General features: G+C 41.5%; 1 protein-coding gene across 1 annotated transcript; it reads right to left on the reverse strand.

The window, feature by feature from the left end:
* Positions 1-140: 140 nt before the first annotated feature.
* prlra (prolactin receptor a) lies at positions 141-25,223 on the reverse strand. The gene is made up of 10 exons (XM_086300977.1): positions 25,074-25,223; positions 23,494-23,781; positions 15,602-15,696; positions 15,147-15,279; positions 6,667-6,836; positions 5,482-5,651; positions 5,135-5,276; positions 4,483-4,579; positions 2,873-2,942; positions 141-2,526 (listed from the first exon to the last, which is right to left on the reverse strand). Exons 3-10 carry the CDS (start codon positions 15,672-15,674, stop codon positions 1,483-1,485), a joined length of 1,899 nt encoding a protein of 632 aa, XP_086157103.1. The 5' UTR covers positions 15,675-15,696; positions 23,494-23,781; positions 25,074-25,223; the 3' UTR covers positions 141-1,482.
* Positions 25,224-25,769: the final 546 nt, after the last annotated feature.

Below are 25,769 nucleotides of genomic sequence, written 5' to 3' on the forward strand. Positions count from 1 at the left end.
GCATACTATGCAAACTCTCTCTCTCTTCACATGTGTGTGTGTGTACAACAGTTTTATGTTAATGTACAATCCTTAATATGTTGTGTGTGTGTGTGGGGGGGGGGCGCAAGAGGGAGTGTTCACCCAGGGCGCCAAACAGGCTACATTATCTTTTTTCGTTTGCGTTTTAAATTCACTTGTCTTGCTTATTTTGTCACGTTATTCATTCTTTTGCAAGTTTGGAAAAAAAAAAAGAATCGTTGATTATCCCACAGCCTCACTGATCACCACTGCATGTACAACAGCACAGAAGATCCTTAGTATGTATTTAGTAACTAAACAAAAATTAGATTTTACTTTTCTATGATTGAAATGTATGAAATTCTTTGATCTTTTGATATTTTACCAATTCAGTGTAGTAATGCTTGGATCACCACACTGCAATAACATTTTGGTAAATATTTGCAATTATTAATGAGTACTCTGCAAAGCAATCCAGGGGCCTGAATACCACCTTATGCTGGGCTGCTTCTAAACAACATGCCACCCCTGCTTGCTGCTGGGTAAATGCATACTTTTCCACATGTATTTTCATTACTAATGTTGTCAGCCAAGTAATAATTACACATATGTAATTATCAAATTAGGACACAAAAAAATCAACAAAATTCCATTACTGAGTTTTTTTTTTATTTTGTTATAAACATGACTTTCCACAAAGATTTTACATTTCATGTTAAAACTATACATATATTTATATAGGTACGTGTAGGCTATACAGACATCTGTGCATACAGGAATAAAGAGCAGTGTTGTACGTTACCATACCAAGTAATACAACACTACTCCGCCTTCCAAAAATCTAAATATCTTTGCAGATTAAAACTGCAGGAGGTGTATTTACAGAAAAACATTCTCATTCTCTCTGAATGAAAAAATAGAGCAGTACATTCTCACTTTTGCTGTGTTTTGTTGTGTTTGTTTTTAATTTTAATGCTATACATATTGTAGCTTTAGAGAAAGCAGCTTAAAAATGTAGTGTTGGTATCTATAAGGAAAAGGGAAAATACACTCACATACAAAAAACTGAGACAAAGTAGAAGGTCGGGGTTTCTGCAGTTTTTAACAGATAATCACAATTACTATATGGTATATCAATAGGATCGATGAAAACAACGTTTATGTGCCAGAGAGGATGGTTCATGATAGACATCCAGTACAATCAGGATGCTCATATAAAGTACCACGTGGATTTTTAGAAGAATTACAAAACTCAATTAAGCGCATTAGTCAAGATATTCAATAACAATTATTTGATAATCAATAGTGTGTTACTGCTCTGCCCTCAGCAAAGACATGTCTCTTACAGGAGAAGAAGATAAAAAAATAAATATACATTGTCTTGGCAATTTTTTTTTTTAAGGAGTGTTAGTGCTTTTTCGTATCTTTCAGTCCCCGCCTCTTGCAATGTTCTACAACTGCCAATTTGGGCTGGCATGTCTGCTAAGTGTCCAGGGAGAACATAGTGGCAGTGTCGACATACCCACTTACTGCCAGAACCCTTTCCTCCTGGACCGGCAGGGCAATGTGACTGCAGGTTGTTGGCTTAGGAGTGTTAATAGCGATGGAAGATGTGTAGCAGCTCTCGGCTGCTCCAGCCATTTCCATGCTCTCTTCTTCCACCACCTCTCTCTGGAGCAGCAGCACATTGTCACTGTTTACCCCTTTCACTTTGCTGTAGTTGTCTCCATGTCCTACCCAGGAGCAGGCTTCTTCACGGGTATGGCCTGAAGGAATAGGATGGAGAAGCACCTTATTCTCCTCATTGACCCTTTGCACTTCAACATACTCAGTCATCCGGGTGGGCAACAGCAGATTCCTGGGCGCATTTCCGTCATTGATGGCTGAGATGTTGCGATCGCTGTGGGCCTGGAGTTGCTGGTGGACATCTGTCTGGGGATAAGGTTGATTATTATTAAAGCAGACCTCCCAGTAGCTTGATTGGAGAGCCTTTTTGATGCAGTGGTCTGAGGATGGGGAGCCCGGAGGAAACTGGGTGTCAGAAAGGCAATTCTGTTTGTGCATCTCAAGTGAGTTGTGTGGATCCAGTGGGCTTAGGCTGTAAGGAGTCACTGGGGAAAACACAGAAGGCCAGGTCTTAACCTTCTTACTTGATGCATCGGGGCTAACTACATCTTCATTAGCACATAGCATCGTTTCCTTCTCCCAGGCTTCTTTGGGCCCTTGTGTCTCCGTCCCAATTTGATCTCCCTCCTGATTTTGTTGCTGCTGTTCCTCTTTTGCCGCGCCACTCTTATCCATCAACAGATTGTCACTGTCACAGCTGCCCCGGCCAGAGTCACTGTCGGATGCTGAGCCTATGGATTTCAGGCAGCCGTCATGATCCTTGCCTTCGTCGACCATCAGTTCCTGCTGTTCTGGCACATACACTTCTAAGTATTCTACCAGCAAGTCCTCATAGTTAGACGTGGTTGGTGGGAAGTCAGACACCACCAGTGCGCTGAACACCTCGTCAGACTTGCCACTCTGCACACAAAGAGTAAAACTACTCAATGCAATTAGAAAGCACTATACAAATATGTCTGTGAAGGTTCTCAGTCATCCAGGTCATCGTAGTCAAAGGAGCTTGCAAAGAAAAGCGTCTGGACTTCTTTAAGTTGCTTGAAGACTATAAAACTAAGGTTTATATCTGGGACTCTCCACCATTTGACCTTAGAACTGAAGAAGCTTCTTGGATGAGAGGTGAAACGTCTTCAAGCAACTTAAAGAAGTCCAGACGCTTTTCTTTGCAAGCTCCTTTGACCACTATACAAATAGACATTTTGTCTGAATAAGTAGCCATCGAGACAGTGTTCATAATGTTACCCTTTACCTTGAGAAGCTGCTTGTCAAAGCCTTTGATTTTAGGACCAGGGACTGGCGGCAGCATGCAGTGCTTCAGACTTTACACACAGACACACAAAAGGCTTTGTTAGCAGCAGTTGAATATCACAGATGTGATGACTATAGTCAGTATTTTACTTGCAGTATGCTACCAAAGCCCAGAATGGTCACATTATCGCATGAGCTAATACAGTTATTTATAGTTGATTACCTGTGAGACATTTAATCAGATTTTTCTTTCCTACTAATGGAAATTTATACACGTGAATAAGATCATTCTGTGGTTTTTTTTTTTTTTTTTTTACAACAAAGGAAGGACTGAAGTCTCTGCACAGAAATATCCTTTAGCCATGTCTGGTTTTACAGAACAGTGTGAAAAATGGGCACCAGTGTGGAGTATTGATTTTTCTTGAGGTAAAGGGATAATTCAGCCACAACTCATAAGAAAATGTAAAGAATTTCAAATAATTTGATAGCTAAGTAATTGCAGTATTTTAGTAATAATATTCTACCGTAGGATCTAAATGTAAGTGTGAAGAGTGCTTTGGGCTTATGTAACATATGACAAAGTACAGTCATGGTGAAAATAATCACATCCTCAGTCAATTCTAAGGTTTTGCATATCACAGTGTTAAAAATAACTATGTAGTCCTTAGCAGGTCTTAAAGCTCAGGTAAATGCAAGCTTTGATGGACCAAAGCTCATGACTTATTACACTCTATAATTATTTTTTTTTAAAAAATGAATAAAACTAATGCAATAACTTAAAGTAATTGTTTTCTTTGGGACTTTGTCAATCTCTCATTTCACTGTGCAGGAATTTTGGCACCCTCTTCTCTATAGCATTGCTTCTCTTCACTGAGGTTTGCAGGTATTCATTTATGCACAGCTCTTTTACGGTCCCATCACAGCGTTTCAGTCAGGTTGAGGTCTGGCTGGACTTTGAGACTGGGCCATTACAGCACTTTAATTCTTAATTTCTCTTTTTCAGCCGTTCCACTGTAGATTTGCTGCTGTGCTTGGGATCATTGTCCTGTTTCATGACCTAGATTCAGCCAAGCTGTCAGACAGATGGCCTCACGTGTGAATACTTTGGTATACAGAGGAATTCATGATCGACCTTGACTGAAAGATGCCCAGGCCCTATGGCTGCAAAGCAAGCGCAAATCATCAGCCCTTCACTGCTGTGTTTGACAGGTGCTATGAGGTTCCCTGTGCTGAAATTCTGTGTTTATTTTTCACTAAATGTGGTACTGTGGAGCAAATCTGACAAAACCTCTGTTCGTCACACTTGCATTTGATTATCAGGAGCTGGCTGCTACTTACCGTCCTAATTTCTATAGAAGCAGTAATTTCTGCATTTTGCCTTAATATTTGTTAAATAAGGGACATGTCATTTGTCATTTGCTGTTGTTAATATGAGTTTGCGTTAACCTTTCAAGACATCATCACAGTTGTTTTGTCCTTATACATAAAAGCTTGTATCTGATTGAGGGCGTACTTTCTTATTACGTTCTGAAATTGCACAGAAACAATACATTTAAATAAATAATAACCAGCATTTTAACAAAGCAAAGTGGTTAAGAAGATCATTGTTACCTGTGGCTATTCATGTGTATCAGCCATATGAGGATCAGTAAAATGAAGGCAGAAAAGACTAAAATGAGGATCCAGACAGACTTTTCCCGATGGAGATCTGAAAGACGCAACATAACAATGTGTGGGTGCTTCAGCAGAACAACGCAGTATCCATCTTTTTTTCTTCTTCCTGGGTTTATTATCATTACATCATGCTAAAGCGAGGCAAACAAATACTTTTCCCAAGAGGCTGCATGACAACTAGGATTGTTGTGGAGGGCCGTACCAACAAACTTATAAATATTATAATACTGAGCAGAATTCCACTTTTTGGTGCGACCGTCCAGTTCCGGTTTGTCATGTGGCCCCTTGGAAAAATAAATATCCTGCAAAAAAAGGTAGTAAAACCACAATGAAGGAATACGATTTCTAGTGATAATTAAATTGGTTAAACCGGTTCCTTTGCAAAGAGCCAGATTAGCTTCCTTCTTTAACTTCTAATCTTCATGCTAAGGTAAACTAACTGAGTGCTTCAGATTATAAGAGTAGCTCTCAACAAGAAAGTGCTGTAATATAGATTCCAAAATGTTAAACTGTTCCTTTAATAAATAAATATATCCTATACAATATATAATAATTAGTTAATGCAAAAGACAGTTGGCGGATGTCTTACACTCTGGAACTTTGACGTAGGAAGTGGAACTCCATTCACTCCAAAAGCCGTGATCGGGCTTACAGCGCACCTGAATAAGGTATGTACCACCTGACCGCAGGCTGAAAATGTTAAACATCTTCTGCTGGCCCGCAACGTGATTCTGGAAACACACATAGTCAACAGAAACACACAAATCAGTTAGTCTGTCAGGCTGCCAATATACAGATTTGAAATGTTCAAAAACCTGTCCTTTCACTAACACATCGTGTAGTTCCCTTACACCAGCCTAGAACAAAGTTTCAAATTTGAAAGGCAAATACTTCAAAGAGCATACCACACCCTGAAATGCGCTGAGACCTACGTACCTCCCATTCGCTTTCCTCCTCCTCCAACTTGACGCGGAGCTCATAGATTAGAGTGATCCAACCAGAGCGGGTGTCAGCCTTACGAGGTGGTTCCCAAGACACTCGAAGAAAAGGCCAGCCCTGATCCTTCATTACTGTCACTTCTAGCTTTTCTGGAGGATGAGGCTTGACTGGAGCAGAAGAGAGAAAATGTGAATGAAAGAAAGACAGAGCAACAGCAAATCCAACAATGAATAAAGATTGTATTACTGAAAAAACAAACAAAAAAACCAATAGGCATCAACAGGGCTTGTGAACGGCAGCAGGTGAAAACACTGCAGGGTGAATTATCAGCTGTTACACAGCTAACAAAAGGACACTCCCAGCGGATAAGCACCAGCATTGCAGGAATGACCTTCAACATATTTGTCGATGTGTGTATTATGACATATAGTAGTGATAAATGTCACTGTTTGGGCTTTACGCTATCCTCGTGGAGACACATATCTGACAATTGTGAGGTAACACAAAGAAAAAGATAAGCAGATCAGAACAACTCGACACACTTCCAGTTTAGGAGGCTCAAGGACGAGATGAATACTTCTCTGTTAATTTACTCTCCCATTTTAAATATTTCATGAATATACTTTTTGTTTTGAAGGATGGAACTACTTCTTACTAAAGTATTGAATTACTTGCATTAAAGTACTTTATTTCTGTTAGCGAAGTAAATGATTGTCTAAAATAACTGGACAGTGTGCATTTTTGAAGCAGGAGAAAAGAGAGCAGATTTTCCATTGCAGTAAACAAGCGTGCATGTGCTCAAGTGTGACTGGCCCCCACCAAAAACACATTAGAAGCTCATAAATGATAAGGAGGTATAAGAAATTCTTGTTACAATTTCAAAACACAAGAATGTTTTAACTTTGTTTAATTTAGCATTAGTTAATGCTAAACTTAATTTCAGTTGATTTTGTAGATCGTGCATCAGCTAGTCCTTTAATCGCTGCAAAGGAAATTTCACTGTGGACATTAAAAGGTGACCTTTAGTGAGCAGTTACAGCATAACGGGAGGGGGTGACTAAACTCCAAGAGCATTTGCCACAGTGTAGCGCAGTGTGCTGCCGAGCAGCTGTGGAGCTGCTTTTTTTAATCCCTGTGGTGAAATTATGAAAACCCCTCCACCCCTGCCCCCAGTCCCCTCACCAATGTAGACCACGTCTATATCCACAGGGTCAGAGTAGGTCTTGCCCAGTGCGTTGGTGGCCACCACGGTGATGTTGTAGCTGACCCAGATGACGGTGTCGTTCTTGTTAAAGAAGCAGGAGTTCTTCCCGGCTGTGTGGTAGTCAGGACACTCGTGCACTACGTTAGAACTGCAAGAGAGGCAGAGGAGCGGCATGCAATCACAGGTGTGCGCTGGCATTGTGCTTGCACAGCCACATTAAAATAACAGTGTACATCCTCCCTATTCCTGACACTTCACATGTGTGTGAGAGTGACGAGAGGAGACAGATGGTGAGAAAGTGTGACTGCAAAATAAGTGGAGGCCATCTTTTTTCTTTCTTTTTTTTTTACTGTCAAGCTGCTAGGATGTTGTATTTAATTAAAGGAGACACAGAAAATAACTTTGGTATTGGTTTCTGTTTGAACTGCAGGTTCATATCCCAGTAGACCTGGGTGTCATAATGAACACAACTGGGAGTGTTTGCATATAGAACATGGGAAACAAATTGTTGCTGCTGTCGCAGTAACTAGTGACGACTGGTCGGGGGACATGTTCAGGTGCGGACAACATGAGGAAAAATATGTGAGCCTCTGAATGCTGGTAAAGCTGCCTGCGACAAATGCATGCGAGCTGGAGACGGAAAAAATAAATTAAATCAATAAACTTTGGTTTGATTTCAGAAAACGTGGGGAAAGTGACTCATGTCATCTCTATGGTGAGCAGAACTTGCACAAACCAATTAATCAAAGTGTATTTGTTCTGCTGCTACACACTATACCACAGTGAACTGAAAGTTGAATACAAGAAGACATCAAAAAAGGAGAAACAATACAAAATACTACACCAATAATATAGCATTATAATGGTATTACTTTGATTTATTTATAGAGTTACTGAAAGAAGCACATGTGATGTGTCAGGAAGCCATGGCCTCTGTCAGTGCGCCCCAGGGTGGCTGTGGCTACAATGTAGCTTGCCATCACCAGTGTGTGAATGTGTGTGTGACTGGGTGAATGACTGGATATGTAAAGCGCTTTGGGGTCCTTAGGGACTAGTAAAAGCGCTATATAAATACAGGCCATTTACCAGGCCATTACCATGGCAAAACTGACTAAGTGGAAAAACCTATCCTAATAAATCTGCGCCATAAAGCATTTTAGGCAGAACATTAAATGCAAGATCATCAAATTAAAATAATGATGATTCAATTTAAGTTTCTTAAAGAAAACTTTGGGTACATACATGTTTGCAAGCTGCACAATTAAGACATGACATGTGCGCAGTGAAACCCGCCCCTGCACATACCAAACCAAACAAACAGGCACACCTCTGCTGCACTTGCAATAGTACAACAAGTATGGGGGAACAAAACAGGAAAGCTGATGTTAAAGGGAGACAATCTCAAGAGCGGTGGAGAACTGAGAGCTTCTTCGTGTAGTTTAAAGAGCCAGTCTGAGATTTCTTTTCTCAGTCCAAACACCAGCAGAGATTGGAAGCCACTGACTCGAGGCAAAAAGCTCCCGAACTGAAAGCGGCAATATATGTTTCTCCTAGCAAAATCACAAAGTGATGGAGTTTCATCACAGCAGAGGAAATTGCTGAATCTTCGAGGTTTGTGGTTTGTGAAAGTGCAGCATTTATTTGAAGCCAATTTCACTGCAGATGTCTCTCTTACAGGTGAAATATGTGATGAAAAATCTTTTACTTTTTATTTTCTTCATGAAATTTCCCACAAAACCGTTGTGTTGTGGTGCAAGAAAATATATGCAAGAACAAAATTACTGATTAACATATTTAGTACATATTCAGGCTGGTGAAACAGGTGGTTCACTATTGCAAAAATGTATGATATCCAAATCGTTTCGGATCTCAGGAGCTTCACAGTTAAACCTCAAAAACAATTTTTGTAGCATGGTGCATTATATTATTGTGAAAACGGTCAAAAGACATAAACTTGGACTACATCTGTTTCTGTGTGGACAATGTAACAACTTGGAAACGATTCCGTGTGTTCCCTAATAATCCACCCTGGATGACACACGGAGTTCAACAACTTATTCGAACAAGGAACAACGCTTTCAAATCCGGGGACCAGGAGGCATACAGTGCTGCCAGGGCCAACCTGAGAAGAGGCATCAAGACTGCCAAGCAGCAGCACAGGAGGCGTATCGAGGCCAGGTTTGAGAACAACACAAACCCAAGGCAGGTCTGGGAGGGCATCAGGGCTATCACGGACTACAAAAGAAGAACACCATCACCCTCAGCCGACAGTTCTACTCTGGCTGAAGATCTAAATCTCTTTTATGCCCGTTTTGACAGGGAGAACACCGACCCTGTCCTGTCCCCTCTCCCCTCAACCGACCCTGCTCCGGTCCTGAGCACTCATGAGCTGAGGCGTGTGTTCCGGAGCATTAACACCAGGAAGGCGGCCGGGCCGGATGGAGTGCTGGGCCGGGTGCTAAAAGACTGTGCTGCGGACCTGGCGGACGTCTTCACCTCTATATATAACACCTCGTTGTCCTGTTCACTGGTACCATCCTGTTTCAAAGCAGCAACCATCGTTCCCATCCCAAAACAGTCAAATGTCACATGTCTGAACGATTTCAGACCTGTGGCACTCACCCCCATTCCCGCCAAATGCCTGGAGAGACTGGTCATTAAACACATCAGAGCTGCTTTTCCACCATCCCTGGACTCGCACCAGTTTGCATACAGGGAGAACCGGTCAACCGAGGATGCGATCGCCACAGTGCTGCACACATTACTGAAGCACTTGGAACACAGGAACACCTATGCACGGCTCCTCTTTGTAGACTACAGCTCGGCTTTTAATACCATCCGGCCATACAAACTCCGTCCCAAACTCCACCAACTGGGACTTAACTCCTCTCTGTGCAACTGGATTGTGGACTTCCTCACTAACCGTAGACAGAGTGTCAGAGTGGGTAAGAACACCTCTTCCACCCTTGTGGTCAACACCGGTGCCCCTCAGGGGTGTGTTCTGAGCCCTCTGCTATACACTCTCTTCACCCATGACTGTATTTCCTCCTGCGCGTCCAATCTCATTGTTAAGTTTGCAGATGACACTACAGTGCTCGGACTTATATCCAACAATGATGAGACAAACTATAGGACAGAGGTGCAACAACTAGAGTCATGGTGCCACGACAATAACTTGGTCTTAAACACCAAAAAGACCAAGGAGATCATTGTAGATTTCCGGAAGAGGGGTCATAACAACCATCTGCCTCTCTTCATTGGCAGTGAGGCGGTGGAGAGGGTGAGCAGTTTTAAATTCTTGGGGGTAACTGTGACCGAGGACCTGTCCTGGGGCAACCATATCACCTCAGTTGTACGGAAGGCCCAACAGCGCCTCTACTACCTGAGGAGACTGCGGAGCGCACACATTCCCAGATCTCTGATGTTGAACTTCTACAACTGTGCCATCAGCAGCGTTCTGATGTATGGATTTCTAGTGTGGTTCCCCAGCTGCACCAAGGCCGATCAGCAAGCACTCCAGCGGGTGGTGAAAGAAGCTGGCAGAATTATTGGAACAAGTCTGCCAGAGATCAGTAATATCTTCCCCACTCGCTGTCTGAGGAGGGTGCACAGTATCCTGCGGGACCAACATCACCCTGCGCGCCACCTTTTCCATCTGCTGCCCTCAGGGAGAAGGTACAGGTCTATACAGGCCAGAACATCCAGACTGGCCAACAGCCTGTATCCACAGGCTGTGAGGCTCCTGAACTCTCTGCCCCCCTCTCACGGACAATAACCATATCCAACTTCTTAATAGCAATGAACTGGTCTGCATTGGTGCATCATATCTTTATTCTCTTCCCCCTCCTGCCCCCCCCCCCCCTCTTTCTTAAATAGATAACTATCATATCTGATATCATATCTCACAGTACAATAATATTGAATGGGTTGCATTGTTGTATTTTGTCATGTTTCTCAGGTCTTTGTCTGAATTTCTACGAACATTATTGCTAAGGATTGTCTTATTGCATTGGAGTCACACTGGGTTAAATATGTACACTTGGGTTTTAAGGGGTATTTATTATTTTCTTCTTTTTTTTTTTTTTTTGGGTTGTATGGAAGCCCCAAACGCAATTTCATTGTTCTTGACAATGACAATAAATAAATACTAAAATAAATACTAAAAAAAATACCCCCACCACCACCACCACAACTACCTAAACCAATTTGTTTAGGTAGTTCTTATCGCCCAAAGTAACATCTAGATCAATGTCAGGATCTAGTGTTTCCCAGCAGGAAGTGGCCTTCAACCTCTGGGTGCCTTCATGCCATGGTTTATCCACTGCCATATCTTCTCTACTGTACTCTGAGTATTAGAAAATACTGTAAGTTAGCTTACGTGTTATATTAAGGAAGATGAATAATCCGCCATTGAAGACTGGAATAGTTGGAAAAGAACCTCAAAAGTCATAGCCCTCTAAAAGGACTATATGTCATAGAGGGTTAAGGGATGGACTAGTTTTTGGCAGGGAGCAGTGACAAAATAGATGTGCATCACCTTCAGGCCTTTATGCTAAGCTAATCAGAGCCCTAGTAAAAGATATGAGGAATGTTAACTTTGCCCTCCTCTCTCTGTTAGGTTTAAGGCAGGCTAGACTTGTTCTCCCTGTTTTCTTTTCCTCTTTGCTCTCAGGTTGAGTTATGGGCGGATTGCTCCTGCCACTGCCCATGGGTGGAGAGTAAATGGTGGTAAAATTTACCACCATTTACCACCATTGTATGGTGGTAAATTAGAGCCTTATGTTTGACGTTTGTTTGCAGCTGTTTCGATTAGTGATTCCTGCTTCTTGTCTACTTCCGTGTTGTCCATCTGGAATTCTTGGCAAGCTCATCAAGACACCCACCTGTCAACCTTTTTGGAGTTCAAGAGCTACCACCGGACAGTGACAGTACACCAAATCTAATTCTGAGGCTTCCTGTGGAAACAAGGACTTGCCTGAATATCACCTGCCTGCCCACTCTCCTTCAAGTCTCCTCAGTCGTCCTTTGATTCCAGTCTGCCTACCAACAACCCCTCTCTCGGCCTGCTATTCACCAGCCACTTACTGATTTTGTGGACTGTAAATAAACCTTTTAAACTTCATGTCAGCTGCCTGAGTTTGCTCTCTGGGCCCAGCCACAGTAAAACCTTGACAGAACGATGTAGACAACCCATGGACGCAGCAGACTGTATTAGGTGAACATGAGAAGGCTTTAACATCTATAGTTCAGCAGCTACGTGAAACACATCAGTGGGTAGAACAGATGGGTAATGCACTGTAAATAATTCACTCCAAACTGTCACCTTCTCCCATCCCGGAAGCTCCGGTTCAGGTCAGTGTGCCCTCTCCTGATGCAGTTGCCTTTTCACAGCCATCCCTATCTCACCTGAACTATCTGGTGGAGAGCCAGGTCACTGGGGTGGATTTTTGCTTTGGTACTCACTACTGTTTCAGTGCTCTCCACGGGCCTTCTCAAACAATTGTTCACAAAATACTACTGTTAAGGGTCTGGGCACTCAAATACACTAAAGCATATTTACTATGAAACCCTATAGAGTCTGTGTCCTACACAGTATTCATTAAGAAATCTCAAGTTAGTTTGTGAACACTCTCTAAATGAGGAAGAAGCAGCTTGACATGTATTCAACCTGCATCAAAGTCTGTAGCAGAGGTTCTACTGAGTCCAGGGTAATGGCTGAGACAGGGTTGGAGAAAAAAGCCCTAAGATGGACATTCTATGATACCCTTAATGAGCAAATGAAGGATGAATTGGCCTCTTGCAATAAGTGTTTTGAGGAATTATAGCCCTTGCTGACCTTATCGATACCCACGTCAGAGAACGTGTACAAGAAAATGGGACCATTTCCAGTCTCTGCATCTTACCACCCTGCCTCTTCCCTCAAGCCGTCTATACAATCTTTCCGGTCCTAAACACCTTGCCATGGATAAATACATCAAGGACTCCCTTGACAGCAGCATCATTCAACCGTTCTCCACTCCAGTGGGTGCGGGTTTCTTCTTTGTAGAAAATAAAAGAGATTCTGCGACCCTGCATTGACTATGAGGGTTAAATCAAATCACTGTAAAAAATAGGTATCCTTTTCCCTTAATCACCTCAGCCTGTGAGCCACAGCATTCACAAAATTAGATCAACGTAATGCTTATCATTTGTTCCATGTCCGGGAGGAGGATGAATGGAAGACGGCATTTAACATTCCATTAGGTCACTATATATGGTCATGACATTTAGTTGAACCAATGCCCCCACTGTCTTTAAGGCCTGGTCAATGATGTCTTAAGAGACGTTTGAAACATCTTTTTGTTTGTTTTTTGGATGATACCTTGAGACCCTCGAAGAACTTCATGTCTCTGCAAGCAGGTACTACAGAGACTACTTGAAAACAAACTCTTCGTTAAGGCCAAAAAATGTGGAATTCATGCTAACCATGTGACTTTTCTTGGAGACGGAGGTGAAAGCTGTAATTGACAGGCCTATCTCCGCATCCTGGAAACAGCTACAACGGTTCCTTGGATTTGCAAACTTTAAATGCTGCTTCATCAGGAATTATAGTCAAGCTCCAGTACCATTAACCGACTCACTTCCTTTTCCAGGCCATTTAAATGAAATGGAAGTAGGAAGCAGATCAAACATTTCAAATGATCAAAGACAGGTTTAACTCTGCACCTGTACTGAACCATCCTGATCTGTTAAAACAATTCATTATTGAAGCGGGTCTCTCGGGTGGGGACAGCGCTAATGTACAGAAGCCGACGGTAAGCCGCATGCCTTCTTTTCTTGGCACTTGCCTCCAGCAAAAAACTATGACGTATTCGACTGAGAGTTACTTGCAATCAAAGTAGCTTTAGAGGAGTGGAGGCACTGGCCAGTGAGAGCTGAAATACTATTTATTGTATTGACTGATCATAAAAACCTAGTTTATCTCCAAATGACTCAAGACAAGCAAAGTGGCAACTATTCTTTATATGTATGGCTTTATTTCAACTTTACCATAATTTATCTACCTGGCTCCTGAAATGTGAAACCTGATGCTTTGTCTCGTCAATTCTCCACAGAGTCAGACCCTGTTGAACCAGAACTCATCTTGCACATTCCAGTTCATATCTAAAGCTTGGAAAGCATTTTGCGAGGCCCTGGGTGCTAGCGCTAGGCTAACCTCACCCTGACAATCTTCTTTTTTTTTTTTTAGTTTAAGAGCCACTGCTGGGTAATCACAGTCACAGTTTTAATTACATGACTTCCTCTGAAAAAAAGGAATTACCTGAAAATCACCTGCCGGACCACTCTCCAACAACTCTCCTCAGCCTCCCTCAGATTCCTGCCAATAACCACTTTCTCAGTCCGACTTTCACTGCTGACAAGTAAACACTCAAAGACAATCTGAGCTACTGCAGTCAGATTCTCTCTGCCCGACTTTGCTAATTCCCTTTGTTAATCTCCCCACACCTTTCCAGAATACAGAGGTCATCTTCCACACAGGTCATCAGCCAGGTACTGATTTTGTATACTTTGTACATAAACCTTTTAAACTTCATGTCACTTGTCTGATTCCCTCTGAGTCCAGCCACAGTAAAACCATGACACTATGTGGCCATATGCTTTGCATATCAGGAGTTCAGTATCATTCTTGTCAATGTGTGGCTCAGTTTTTATCAGCCTCTTCACATGCAACACATGCAGCCTAACATACAATATAAGTTTTGTTCATTTTTCTCTCTGTTATTTTATTGGGAGGGGGTGTCGTTTTTTTGCCTTCTTATATTCCTGTCAGTTTGACTTCCTTTGATTGTTTTCCTGCCTTTTTCAATGTTTGCTTTGCCCTCATTAGTATCACTTGTTTTAATCTAAAACACCTGTTACCAATCAGTCTTCTCGGTGTACTCATAGTAGATTTTTAGTGTCCCAGTGTTCTCCAGTCGTAATAGTATTCCCCATCACACCTTTATTAACCACTGCATGACCAAGGCCTGCCTGGATTGTTTACAGTGTTTACAAACTGTGTTTTCACTTTGTAGTTAAATAAGCTAGTAATTCCACTCCTTCTCTGTACATGTGTATCAACCTTGAAGTATTTAAAAATCCATGTTCACGGGCACCTCTTAGCACTTTGCAATCTTTATCCTCTGACACCGTTTGGATTGTTGATTTTTAAAAAACCACAAACAAGAACATCCCATTGTGCCAGCTGTACTGATGGAACTCTTCTTTTTATTAATATGAAAAATCATTTTTTTAACAATTGCCAAGTGCTTACACTTCCCTTTATAATACATTATGTAAAGGGCCCTGATATACTAATATTATGATCTGTGTTTATATGAATGAACTAAAAAAACAACTATTACTCAATGTTTGTGGCTACTAGATAACATGAAGTAAAATTATAACAAGCTTGGGCGCTTCTGCGCGAGTTTCTTACCCTTCTTTCCGATAGTAGAGAGCGTATGTAGTAGGCAGGCCCCCATCAGATCCTGGCTTCCACCAGCATGTGAAGGTCTCTTTCTCTGGAGAACGGCATTTGATCTCTGTGGGCTTGCCAGGTAAACTATAACCTAAGACAGATATTAGATGGAAACAAGGAAACATAGGAATTTACTAGACTACATCCTAAACAGTGTGTCAAGCCTAAGCAATGAAAAAAGGCGAAATTTTAAATTAGATGAGAAGATGAAAGAAATAAAACTTTAACGTGAGTTGAGAGTAATATGAAACAAAAAAAATATCCACAGATGAAACTCAGCGTTGCTTAGTGCTTATTAATTATGCAGATCTGGCTCATGTGTTAACCAGCTAGATCACACCTCTCGGATATCTTAGCTCATTGTCAGAAACCTAAGAAGGTGCTAAGACTGAGTTTCAAGCCAAAACACTTACGCGTTCCGTCTGTGTGCGGCACAAAGGCTGGCAGCAACAACAGCAGGAGAACTTCTCTGACTTTCGTCATCATTGCACCACAAAACCTTGTTGGGCTGAAAAAAACGAGAGAAGGAAAGGAAGAAAGAAAGGTGAAGACGGAGGACTTGTCTGATCTGCCCTCTGGACAAATCAGTTGACCCACAATGTTGATTGCACATCTTGTATTGAGTTACAACACACTTGAATGACAAACAAAAACTGGAACATGCAGCCCGTGTGGTTTCTTATTGTGACACTAACCTGTTTGACGGTGAAGTGTTACATGCAGAGCTAAAATTAGTTCAAAGCCCTCCGCATTTAGAAACAGACGGTGTGAAAAGATTTTAACCACAGGTGAAATAACGTTATAGTCAGTGGTAAAGAAATATCCAATATCGGATACGTTGGATCAGTTTATGCTGAGAAACCATTTCGATCAGTTGCTATGAATATGAATCATAAGCCAAAATGGTAAACAAAGTATCTGAGTAAACGAAGAGTAAAAAACTGATGAAAGACGAAACACCTTCTAGAGGATAATGTGCTGTTTCACTAAGGATTAAAAAAAAAAAGCATCCACTCTGTCTCTGACTACCTCTACCAGCTGGCACACACAGCGTAACTGATTGCATAATCTGTGGTCGGGCTTTTGCCCCGACAACACACACAGCAGGAGGCTGATTTGCCTTGCTGGAAACTGGCTTGACTCATCTTCTCATGACTGGAAAATCTGCATTTGCTTCGGCATGTGCTGATGTAGTATCAGTTATTACTCTGCACGACCCTTTATCTCTAAAGCCATTGGACGGCAGGGGTAGGGTAGATGCAGGGGGTATTAGTTAGAGGTTAAATAGATGGGAGAGCTAATGTTGCATGAGCGATAAGGCTGACAGAAAAAAAAAAAAAACTTCCCTCACATGTTATCTCACATGCTGCCTCCCTTTTCTTTCATTGCTGGGCCTGAACATTTGTTAAGCCAGGATTTGACCTGTCAAATGCAAGGATCCTTTGACCAACCCCCAACCACCAGTACATCCAAGAAAAAGATCAAATATAAAGAGGGGCATGATCACACTTGAAGTGCTTTTTGTGTGTTTTTTAAGGGAGCACTTGATGCAGTTTAACCTGAGCATATGCAAAAATATGCAAATAACACTTTTTCTTCAACACAAAGCTCTGAAAAACTAGAAAAAAGGGAGATTCAAAAATGAGAAAATTTGTGTAAGGGTAGTGTGCAACTTGCTTCTTATTTGCATGTGAAAAAATAAAAAACAGGACAGAGGCCCTGTTCTGTGATTAGACTTTTTTAAAATCAAGAATATAAAATAACCATTTCATTACAAAGTGTCCAAACTGAGCTGTTTGTTTTAAAAGGTGCCGCCTTGACTCAAGAGATCTCCTAGATGTTCGTGGCATGTTTGCCGTCACCTTGACATGTCATGACATGATGTGAAGTACTTCGCTGCGCATGCTTTAATGCGCCGACACTGAGCGTGGGTGGAAACATGAGAGCCCTGCAATAAAATTGCATACATGCTATTTCTAAGAATGACAACCTAACACACGCCGTGAAAAAACACAAAACTAGACAAGCACAGGCACAGACTGACCTTTTTTCCATGAAATACGTCAAGTTTTTTAATGGCATGTGTTTCACAACAGCTAAATTCTACATTAACAACGTGCTGAGGTGTAAGGCGCAGGTGTGCTTGGGCATGTGCTGTCATATTATGTGTAGTAGTATGCTAACCTACAGTATTACTAACTTGTTACTAACTTAAAAAAAAAAATTATTATTATTATGGTGCCTTCATTTTACTAACGTCACCATGATCTGATAATTGGCATTAAGATCAAGGCACTGGATTAGCCTCCTGCTGCATATAGCCTTCTTACATAACCAGTAGTCCAAACTGAATAAGCTGCCAAGCTGGAAAAGTGCTGGCCAACAGAGTGAAGCTCTTCCCTCAATATTACTGAATAATCCTCACTGTATGGATTCTCAAGTGTGTTTTGCAATAAACAAACAAAAGATTTTACCACCACATTTATGAATTTTAAAGTTTGCTGTAGTACTTTTTTAACATCTTGCCTCTTATTAATATCATTCCTGACTATGATGAGACCTGCATCATGCATTATGGAAAAAAAACAGCATTCGAGTCACTAACATGTAATGTAACATTCAAAAAAAAAAAATGCTGCACGTCTTGAGAATGAAACCCAGACATGTCTGTTCGTGATCTGTAAATAAGTAACTGCATTTACTGTCGACCTCTAAGGTAAAAAGGCAAACGTGCAGAGAGGTGGTAGAGTTGCTGTTGTGCATAAGGTTTCATCTAAAAAATAGAAATAAAATGAAAAGCTGGGAAATCAATGCCCGATAAACCTTCTGTTGGTTTTAGCATGATCTCCACACGCAATGTAAAGATGACGCATGACAAAAATATCCAAAATCACTCAGTCGGGTTACTGTGAAAATAGATTCATGCTAGAGATTATAAATCATTCAGGATTTTTGTTTGTCAGCAGTCTTCCAGTGTCATGGTACACGTGCTGGATGATGAGGTGGTAAAATGCGAGCAGTGAAGCATCGTCTGATGTGGTTGTACAACAGCTCCACAGCACAACAGCTCACCTTTGCACAGCTGATGAATAAAGAACATTCCTTTCTTATGCAGAGTCACACTTTCTCAAGAGACCTGACCGACACAGCTGAGCTATGGGAGACGTGTTTCTGGGAACCTGTCTTTCTCTCCTGGAAGGTTATAGAGATTGAGCATGCAAAGTGCCCAACATATCTTCAATCATTTACTACGCATCCACTTATGTCCTTATTTAGAAAATAACAATTTCCCCTCCTTGGGGCGTAAGCACGTCTGCGGAGGCACTAATACATTTGAGCGTTTCGGGGCAGTATCGTTGAGAAGATATCGATTTAACAAGCCCGCAGGTTTGCCATGATCTAGCTCGCAAAGTTAATTATCTTTGTAAAAGGATAATAAACTGTACAGTACAGTTTGTATTTCTGACCATGACTTACTGCACAGTCTGGGTGAAGAATATATAAAGAAGATACCATAAATCACTCGGATTGCATTCCTGCTCAGACTGGAACAGACCAAACACATTTCCTGGTACTGAAGTAAAAACCGGTTTGAACACTAGTTCCAGTGGAATTCGAGGAACAATCAAGGGTAGAAACCAGCAGAAAAGCGACATGCAAAGTTGTGTCAGAGCAGTTTTCACAGCAATTAAACAAATCTAAAAAAGACAACCTCTGAAGTTAACAAAAACATGGCCTTTGATCACTTCAATTGACCTTGTCAGGACAAACTTTAAGTCACACAGTTGGCAAATTACACTGACCCGTGCTTGTGTTTAAGAAGGTTCACTGTACTGTAGGTAGCTGTTTTCAGTCCATATTTTGCCATAAATAACCAGCAGAGCGAAAGGTCTGTTGGGGATCCAGGCTTTTATTGTCATTGTGGCACTTGTGGAAAAGGTTCACGATAACACTGAATACACTGGCAGGGCTTAAATTACACAGTAACTAGGATATAGTGGCATCCCACTAAAATGACAGCTTGGCTTCTTCTTTTTCTTTTTAAAGAAAAACACAGCCCACCAATCTGGTTATTCATCACTTGAATAAAGTCAGTGCAACAACTTTCACATGTATCAAAGTCCGTATTATGCTTTTTGTGTTTTTCCATGTGTTATGTGCCAAATGGAAGGTTTGGAAAAGTAAGAAAGGCCCAATCATGTGCGGAAGAACTTCTTCTCTCCTAGTGAAAACACTGCTCTTTAGGGGGTCTACTAGAGCTGGGCGATAGAACGAAAACGATATGTATCGCGATATAACTTTTCTCGATAGAAAAATTAAACTATCGCGATAGACCTCGCCGCTCTTGTCCTCTTAAAAAAAAAGAAAAAAAAAGAACAGCCAATCCAAATTAAGTAGCGCAGAGCCGAACCAATCACAGCCACAGCGTCACGTCACGTGACTTGTTACGTACAGTGTAAGTGCCAAGCCGCACATGTGTATTTGTTTGGGAAGCAGCCAGCCACCCTACCGCCAGGGTAATTAAGGAAAAGAGTGAGCCGACTAGAGAAATCAACCGAGCGTGACCGAAGGTTACCGAAGAGAAAACAGATGATGGTTCCAATGCCGGAGAGATTGTCGAACGGAAGAGACAGAGAAGTTCCGTAGTGTGAAGGTATTTCGGCTATTTCAAGTCTGACAAAAAACAGAGTAGCATGCACTGTAAATTGTGCCGAAAGCAAGTCTGGAAATACAATAAACTGGTGCATGCGCTACGTCCACACGTACCCGGGTATTTTTGAAAACTCAGATTTTTCTATGCATTTGCACCTTTCGTCCACACGTAAACGGCGTTTTTGGTCACTGAAAACGAAGATTTTTAAAAACTCCGTTTTTGCATTTACGTGTGGACTAGAAAAACGGAGAAAACGCAGCGTCAAAGGTGTGCGCCACGTTATTGTTTCGGTGAAATGAATTTCTACAATAGTGTTAATTCTACTCTCTGTAGTGTTTAAATGCTTACATATACACACAGTTACTGTCCCTCCACACATACGACTCGGTTCTGCTTCTATGCCGCAGCTTTGTTTACTTTTTCCCACCGAGGCTTCTAGACTTCTGATTGGCCAACATTTCTGCACGGTTAGGAATCTAGCGCCACCTGCTGCTTTGGCATGTTCATAGCAGCGTTTTCCTTCATTTCTGCCTTTATGTGTGGACGGGATTATTTTTAAAACGAAAACGGAAAATCTCCGTTTTCAAAAATACCCGTGTACATGTGGACGTAGCCTCAGTCTCTGACTGGAAGCGCTAATTCGTCATTCGGCTTTTGTCAGACTAAAGTAACTGTTAAAACTGTTTGAAAAGCTAAGCTATACAACAAGGAGAGATTGAGAATTTCCTTTTAGTTCTCAGTTTATTTGATATTGACAAAAGTTAGTCAGTTTTGTCTGTTCTTCTGTTAAACAAACTAAGATTTATTTTTAGAATTAATATTTTGTTTTTAAGTGGAATTGACAATTTAGTCTGTTTCGTTTGTTCTATTTTGAAACTTAAACGCTTTAGCGGCTGCCTTTTGTGTAGTTTGCAATATTTGCCTTTATTTATCTGAAAAAGTCTCATGTTCCTTAAGTACATCTACCCTGTTGAACTTATTATGGGAAATAAATATTTAAATAAAAACAAGCTGCTGATTATTTCACATTTTACTTGTGAGCAACGGCACATTTAAATCTTACAAATATAGTTATTTGGCTTATATCGTGATAGATATCGTTATCGCCTGAAATGAAAAAAACATATCGTGATATGAAAAAATCTTATATCGCCCAGCTCTAGGGTCTACACATTCCCTATTTTCAGCAACTTAAAGCCATCACAGGCCGACTAACCATTGGTGATATGAAATGGGCAGGCACCATTTTCTGAAGCCAATATTAACTTAGAGGTGACTAAATGACAACCAGAGGGCAAATCGTATGCACAGTGAGAATCTGGAATGCTCCTTAGCAATCAAAGCATAAAACTTTTGATACGTAGATGGGCCTGGAAAGCCCACCCAGCTTGTTGTAGTCCTGTCTTTTCTTCCATTACTTATTTACATGACTGTGTGACACATTTCCATAGCGTCTGCTTAGCTAATCAAAGAATGACCAGCCATCTTAACCAAAACCAGATTCAGCAAGCTGCCTCCCTGTTGAAACTTCTTCTAAGCTCCACTAATTCTAAGGTATGGGCACCTTAAGTGCTCTGCTAAGTAGCTGCTCTTTTACCTACTTCAAGACAGGGTGCATAGTGCATAAAATGGTGTAAAACATTTAAAATATCTCATAAAGACTCTTAGTTGTTGTTGTTTTTTTTTTTTAAATACAGTGTGTGGGGCCTGATGGGGGCCTTTAACTTGCATTCTTTCTAATGGCTAACAGGGGGCAATGTTCTGGTTTCAAAAAGAAGTGCGGACATTGAAAAACAAGGGAAAGTGGGAAAACAAGCCCTGCTCCGTAATCTCGGTCATCGCTTTCCTAATGAATTTGTTGTCTAAATAGCCCGTAGCCCATGGATAAAGCAGGACAATCTGTAATGTGTGCTCAACGCTGGTAACTACGGGCAGTGCAGCGTCCCTCTGTTTGTCAGACAGATACTAAAATTTCAAATCTGAAACACCACGACGGCAATGGCAAAAATGCTCAGCTTGAGGTGTCACAACAGCCTTTGCTAAAGGCTATTTCCATCCTCTTTTACATACAGACTGTGGATGCATTAATCCATCACTCGGAACTGGGCTTGTTGAGTGCTGCTAGGATAACTGCTTAGACCAGTGGCAGTGTCCATTGTTTATCTGTTATCATATCAATAAAGGCAAAGCAGCTAAAACAGAACCAAAACAGTAAAAACAGATCCTGCTCTCTCTCTTTACTCTTAAGTACAGATCACAGAGAAAATCCCTCATGGGTTGCCTCTTTCTTTCAGGAACAGCTTTTTTTCTTTAGCTTTACTTCATTGTTGCATTATAAGGTGCCGCTTGTGAAATTATACTTGCCTCATTTTCTTGGCCAACCTGTATCCTGTGACCGCTTGTGTTTTTGAGCCACTCAATTGCAGGAAAAGAGATTTAAGGACGTCAGACCACGCACTCCTCACTACCTGCAGCAATAATGATCCCACTGATCTTCGGCCTTGCTTGGTTTGTGCGATAAGGGGGATAACATGTATTTATTAACCGTCTTTGAAGAGAAATATTCCTTCGAGTGTCTCCTGTGAGCTTCTATGACAAATCTAGTTGGTCTGAAGCTCCATGTTTTTAATGTTGTAACAATTTTCTGATAGTGAAATGTCTCCTTAAATATCTAAGGCATATGTTAGACTTGATGTAGGTGGCTCTAACAGTGTTTAATTGTATCTTCTGCCTTGTGCATTTCTTATAGTGGGTGTATATTGACATCTTGTGAAATATTAAAAAGCATAAACTAACTGGGCTGAATGCACTTGGAAAGTGGTGGGAGACCAAAATGAATGCCTAATTGGAAACTATAAGAAGTGTGTATCAGCATGTAATTCCCTTACAAAACAGCATTGGAAAAGAGGTTCTGAAGGCGCTTAATTTTTGTGAGTTATCACTAATTTCGACGCCAATTACAACCTTTTCCATAGCAACAGTTGCCGCAAAAGCACCAGCTACTATTGATGTTAATATAAAGCCAGTCAACCATGCACCTAACATGCACACACAAATGATATCTGTTAAACTGAACAGGCTGGATCTTGGAACACTCGCACTGCCCTTGCTCTTCAACTGTGATCCTTACTTCTTGGTTTGCAGCATGCGTGACAAAAAAAGCCAAAACGGCAGAAGTGATGAAACTTACATGGACTTTATATCACAGCATCAATCTGCACGCAATAGCTGTGGTTTTATAAAGCCTCAGTGTGGGTTGCTAAATGCGGAAAGACTCGGTGAGCTGCAGGGAACTAACACTGTAATCCAGTACTGAGTTGATCAGCTTGAGGCTATAAGGGCCAGTGGCCTTCCTCACCTTTTCCTAACTAGACTTAAAGCCAATAAAGCATGGAACAGACACAGGAAACCTCATTACTCCTCTGACCCCGCGCATCATCATCATCATCCTCCCACACCGGGAGGGAGGACGACAATCTCAACCCCTGCGTGTCAGCTGTCAGCAAGGGAATATGTCTTCATCCAGAACTAAATCCTATTACACTCACTTTTTATAACTCTACAGGCAGCGCGCCGTGTCACCTCCACGTCACGCACACTTGTTCCTGATAATAAAATATGGAGTATGCATAGAGAGCATTTATGACTTACCTGGATCGAAAGTTTTTCAGTCTCCGCCGCCGTAGCGACTTCGCCGCAGGCTCCCGGGAGAGCGGGCTTTTAGACACCGACCTGTTCCTGTGATTTAACGCGTTTCACCGACAGCTGAGAAGAGGAGCGCGCGCCGGTCAGCTCAGCCGTCCTGTCAGCGAGATTATCGCCAACATCCACTGTGCGCTCTGCGCTGATCCCGGTAGGGTGGGGTGTGGTATGGCAGCTCCGCCCATGTACGGTTAAGGTTGACACCGCGGACCTGAGGTTTCGAGGAAGTACTACCGACTGGCAGAACAAGTTTGACATGGAGCCATCAGAAGGCGTAACGACATGTGGGGGAAAGAATAAAAAACAAGAAGAAAGAATACGTTTAGTGTAAAGTCTTGTAGATAAAGTTGATTTATGAATGTTTAATCAGTGGGAAATAAGTGCTGACAGTATTGCCTCTCCCTCTGTCTCTGTCTGTCTGCCCCCCTCCCTTATTTGTACACGTGTTTGTGTCACCCTGTGGAATTTGGTTACATGTTATGGTTAAGGTAACGTTCCAGGAAATCAACGATCGCGCAAAGCAAAATAAATGGCCAGGTGTGTTTGTGTGCGAAGGTATACGTTTGGTGGATGCCCTGCACACAAAAACGACATAAACATCAACAACAACATGCATTTGGATTCATTTTTTTTTAAACCCCCACATGGTTCATGACAGAGATGACTGTTATTTACCCGCTGTTCATGGTGTTTGTACCCATGTGCTTTAAGTGTCATGCTTTTGTGTGTGCATACGTGTGGTTGTGGGGGCAAATTGCCCGCCCATGTGCTTTTTTTTCATACAAGAATGTAACATGTAATATTCTATCTTTTCTAGTTACATTTCTTTTCTTTTTCCCTTTTTTTTTGCACTTTAATGAAAATCTTGTGAAAGTGCGTCAAAGACTCGGCACTGATGGTTTGGTAAGGGTTACTACCACACAAGTTTCAAGCTGAGGAGAGCCACGGCCTCTTTGCTGCTACCTTAGTAACTTTTACCCCCTCTGTGTATTAACAAACATTGTAAAACACATAATCAGACAATCAGAACAATGTGTCCTGCTAAAACAGCGCTCGTCCTGTCCTCTCACGGGGAGCTGTAAACATTGTAAGGTCTCCCGGTAGGCTTTATTTGAAGTCCTTCTTCCTCTCTTCATAGGCGACACCGTCCGCCCGTGATTCACTGTTTTAATTTATGCTCCAGCCATGTGCGAGTGGAAGATTTGTCCCTACTGTTCCCTCTCTCTCTCTCTCTTTCCATTTTTATTAGCAGCCTCAGGCCTTTATACGGGGTCATCCTCACATAGGTTATACACAGGACGAGTCAGCTACCACTAGCCGCAGAGATTGAATGGGAAAGAACTGAGTGCATTTTTTAACTGTATATAAAAAAGAGTAAAACACAAAATTGCACAGAAGCGTGCAAATAACTTGAAAGAATGGCGCATTGTTGAAACTTTACAACAGGATGTAGCATAACCCTGAACATTATGTTCCCGCTTGAAAGACGGCAAGTATCTCTATGTGTATCTCAAAAAAAGATCCCAAACCTGCCGCTGCAGCGTTTGCAGAAATGAATACACTTCTAGCGACTTTGTTTCCAAATCGACTCTGGATGCAGCGAGGATACAGACGGAGACAGGAACAGATTCCTTTCGGGATCTTTAGGGATCGTACGTGTATCCGATCATTGTCTGTTGACGTAAATTTCGTTTCTTCTCATTGTGTTTACTTTCTTGGAAACCACACCTAGAGAGATCTAACAGGCTCAGATGCCAGCCCACATGTGAGTTTATGCCAGAGATGGGGTCCAAAAGAATAGAAGGTCCTGGAAAGCGGTAATGAAATAGGCGCTATTGTGTATATGTCACGATAATAATATTGATAATAAAATGAGAGGCCAGCAGATATTCTATACGCTTTGCATCTATTTGGATATATAAGCGTTGTGAAACCTTGTTGTTGTTCATGCAGTATTTTTATTCCATTTGCAAAATTTCAGTGATTTTTTTTCGCTTTTTTGGGGTTTCTTTTTGAGACCCTTAATATACACAAATATGTACCATATCTGCAATCAATCACTACAAAAATCCTCTCGTATTTTTCTTGTTCAACAAATGAAAACAGCATTATAATGCTTTTGGAGACATCGATGAGCTTCTGAGCGACTCATTCACATCAGAAAAAAACTATTTGTGAGTAATCACACAGTAAAAGCACGCTTTGTGTTGGAGGCCTTCAAACCG

Source organism: Aulonocara sp. 'chitande type north' Nkhata Bay, linkage group LG7 (genome assembly GCF_057382095.1).
Source record: "Aulonocara sp. 'chitande type north' Nkhata Bay isolate Kocher_YH1m ecotype deep benthic linkage group LG7, A_spYH_male_GT1.1, whole genome shotgun sequence".
Lineage (NCBI taxonomy): Eukaryota > Metazoa > Chordata > Actinopteri > Cichliformes > Cichlidae > Aulonocara > Aulonocara sp. 'chitande type north' Nkhata Bay.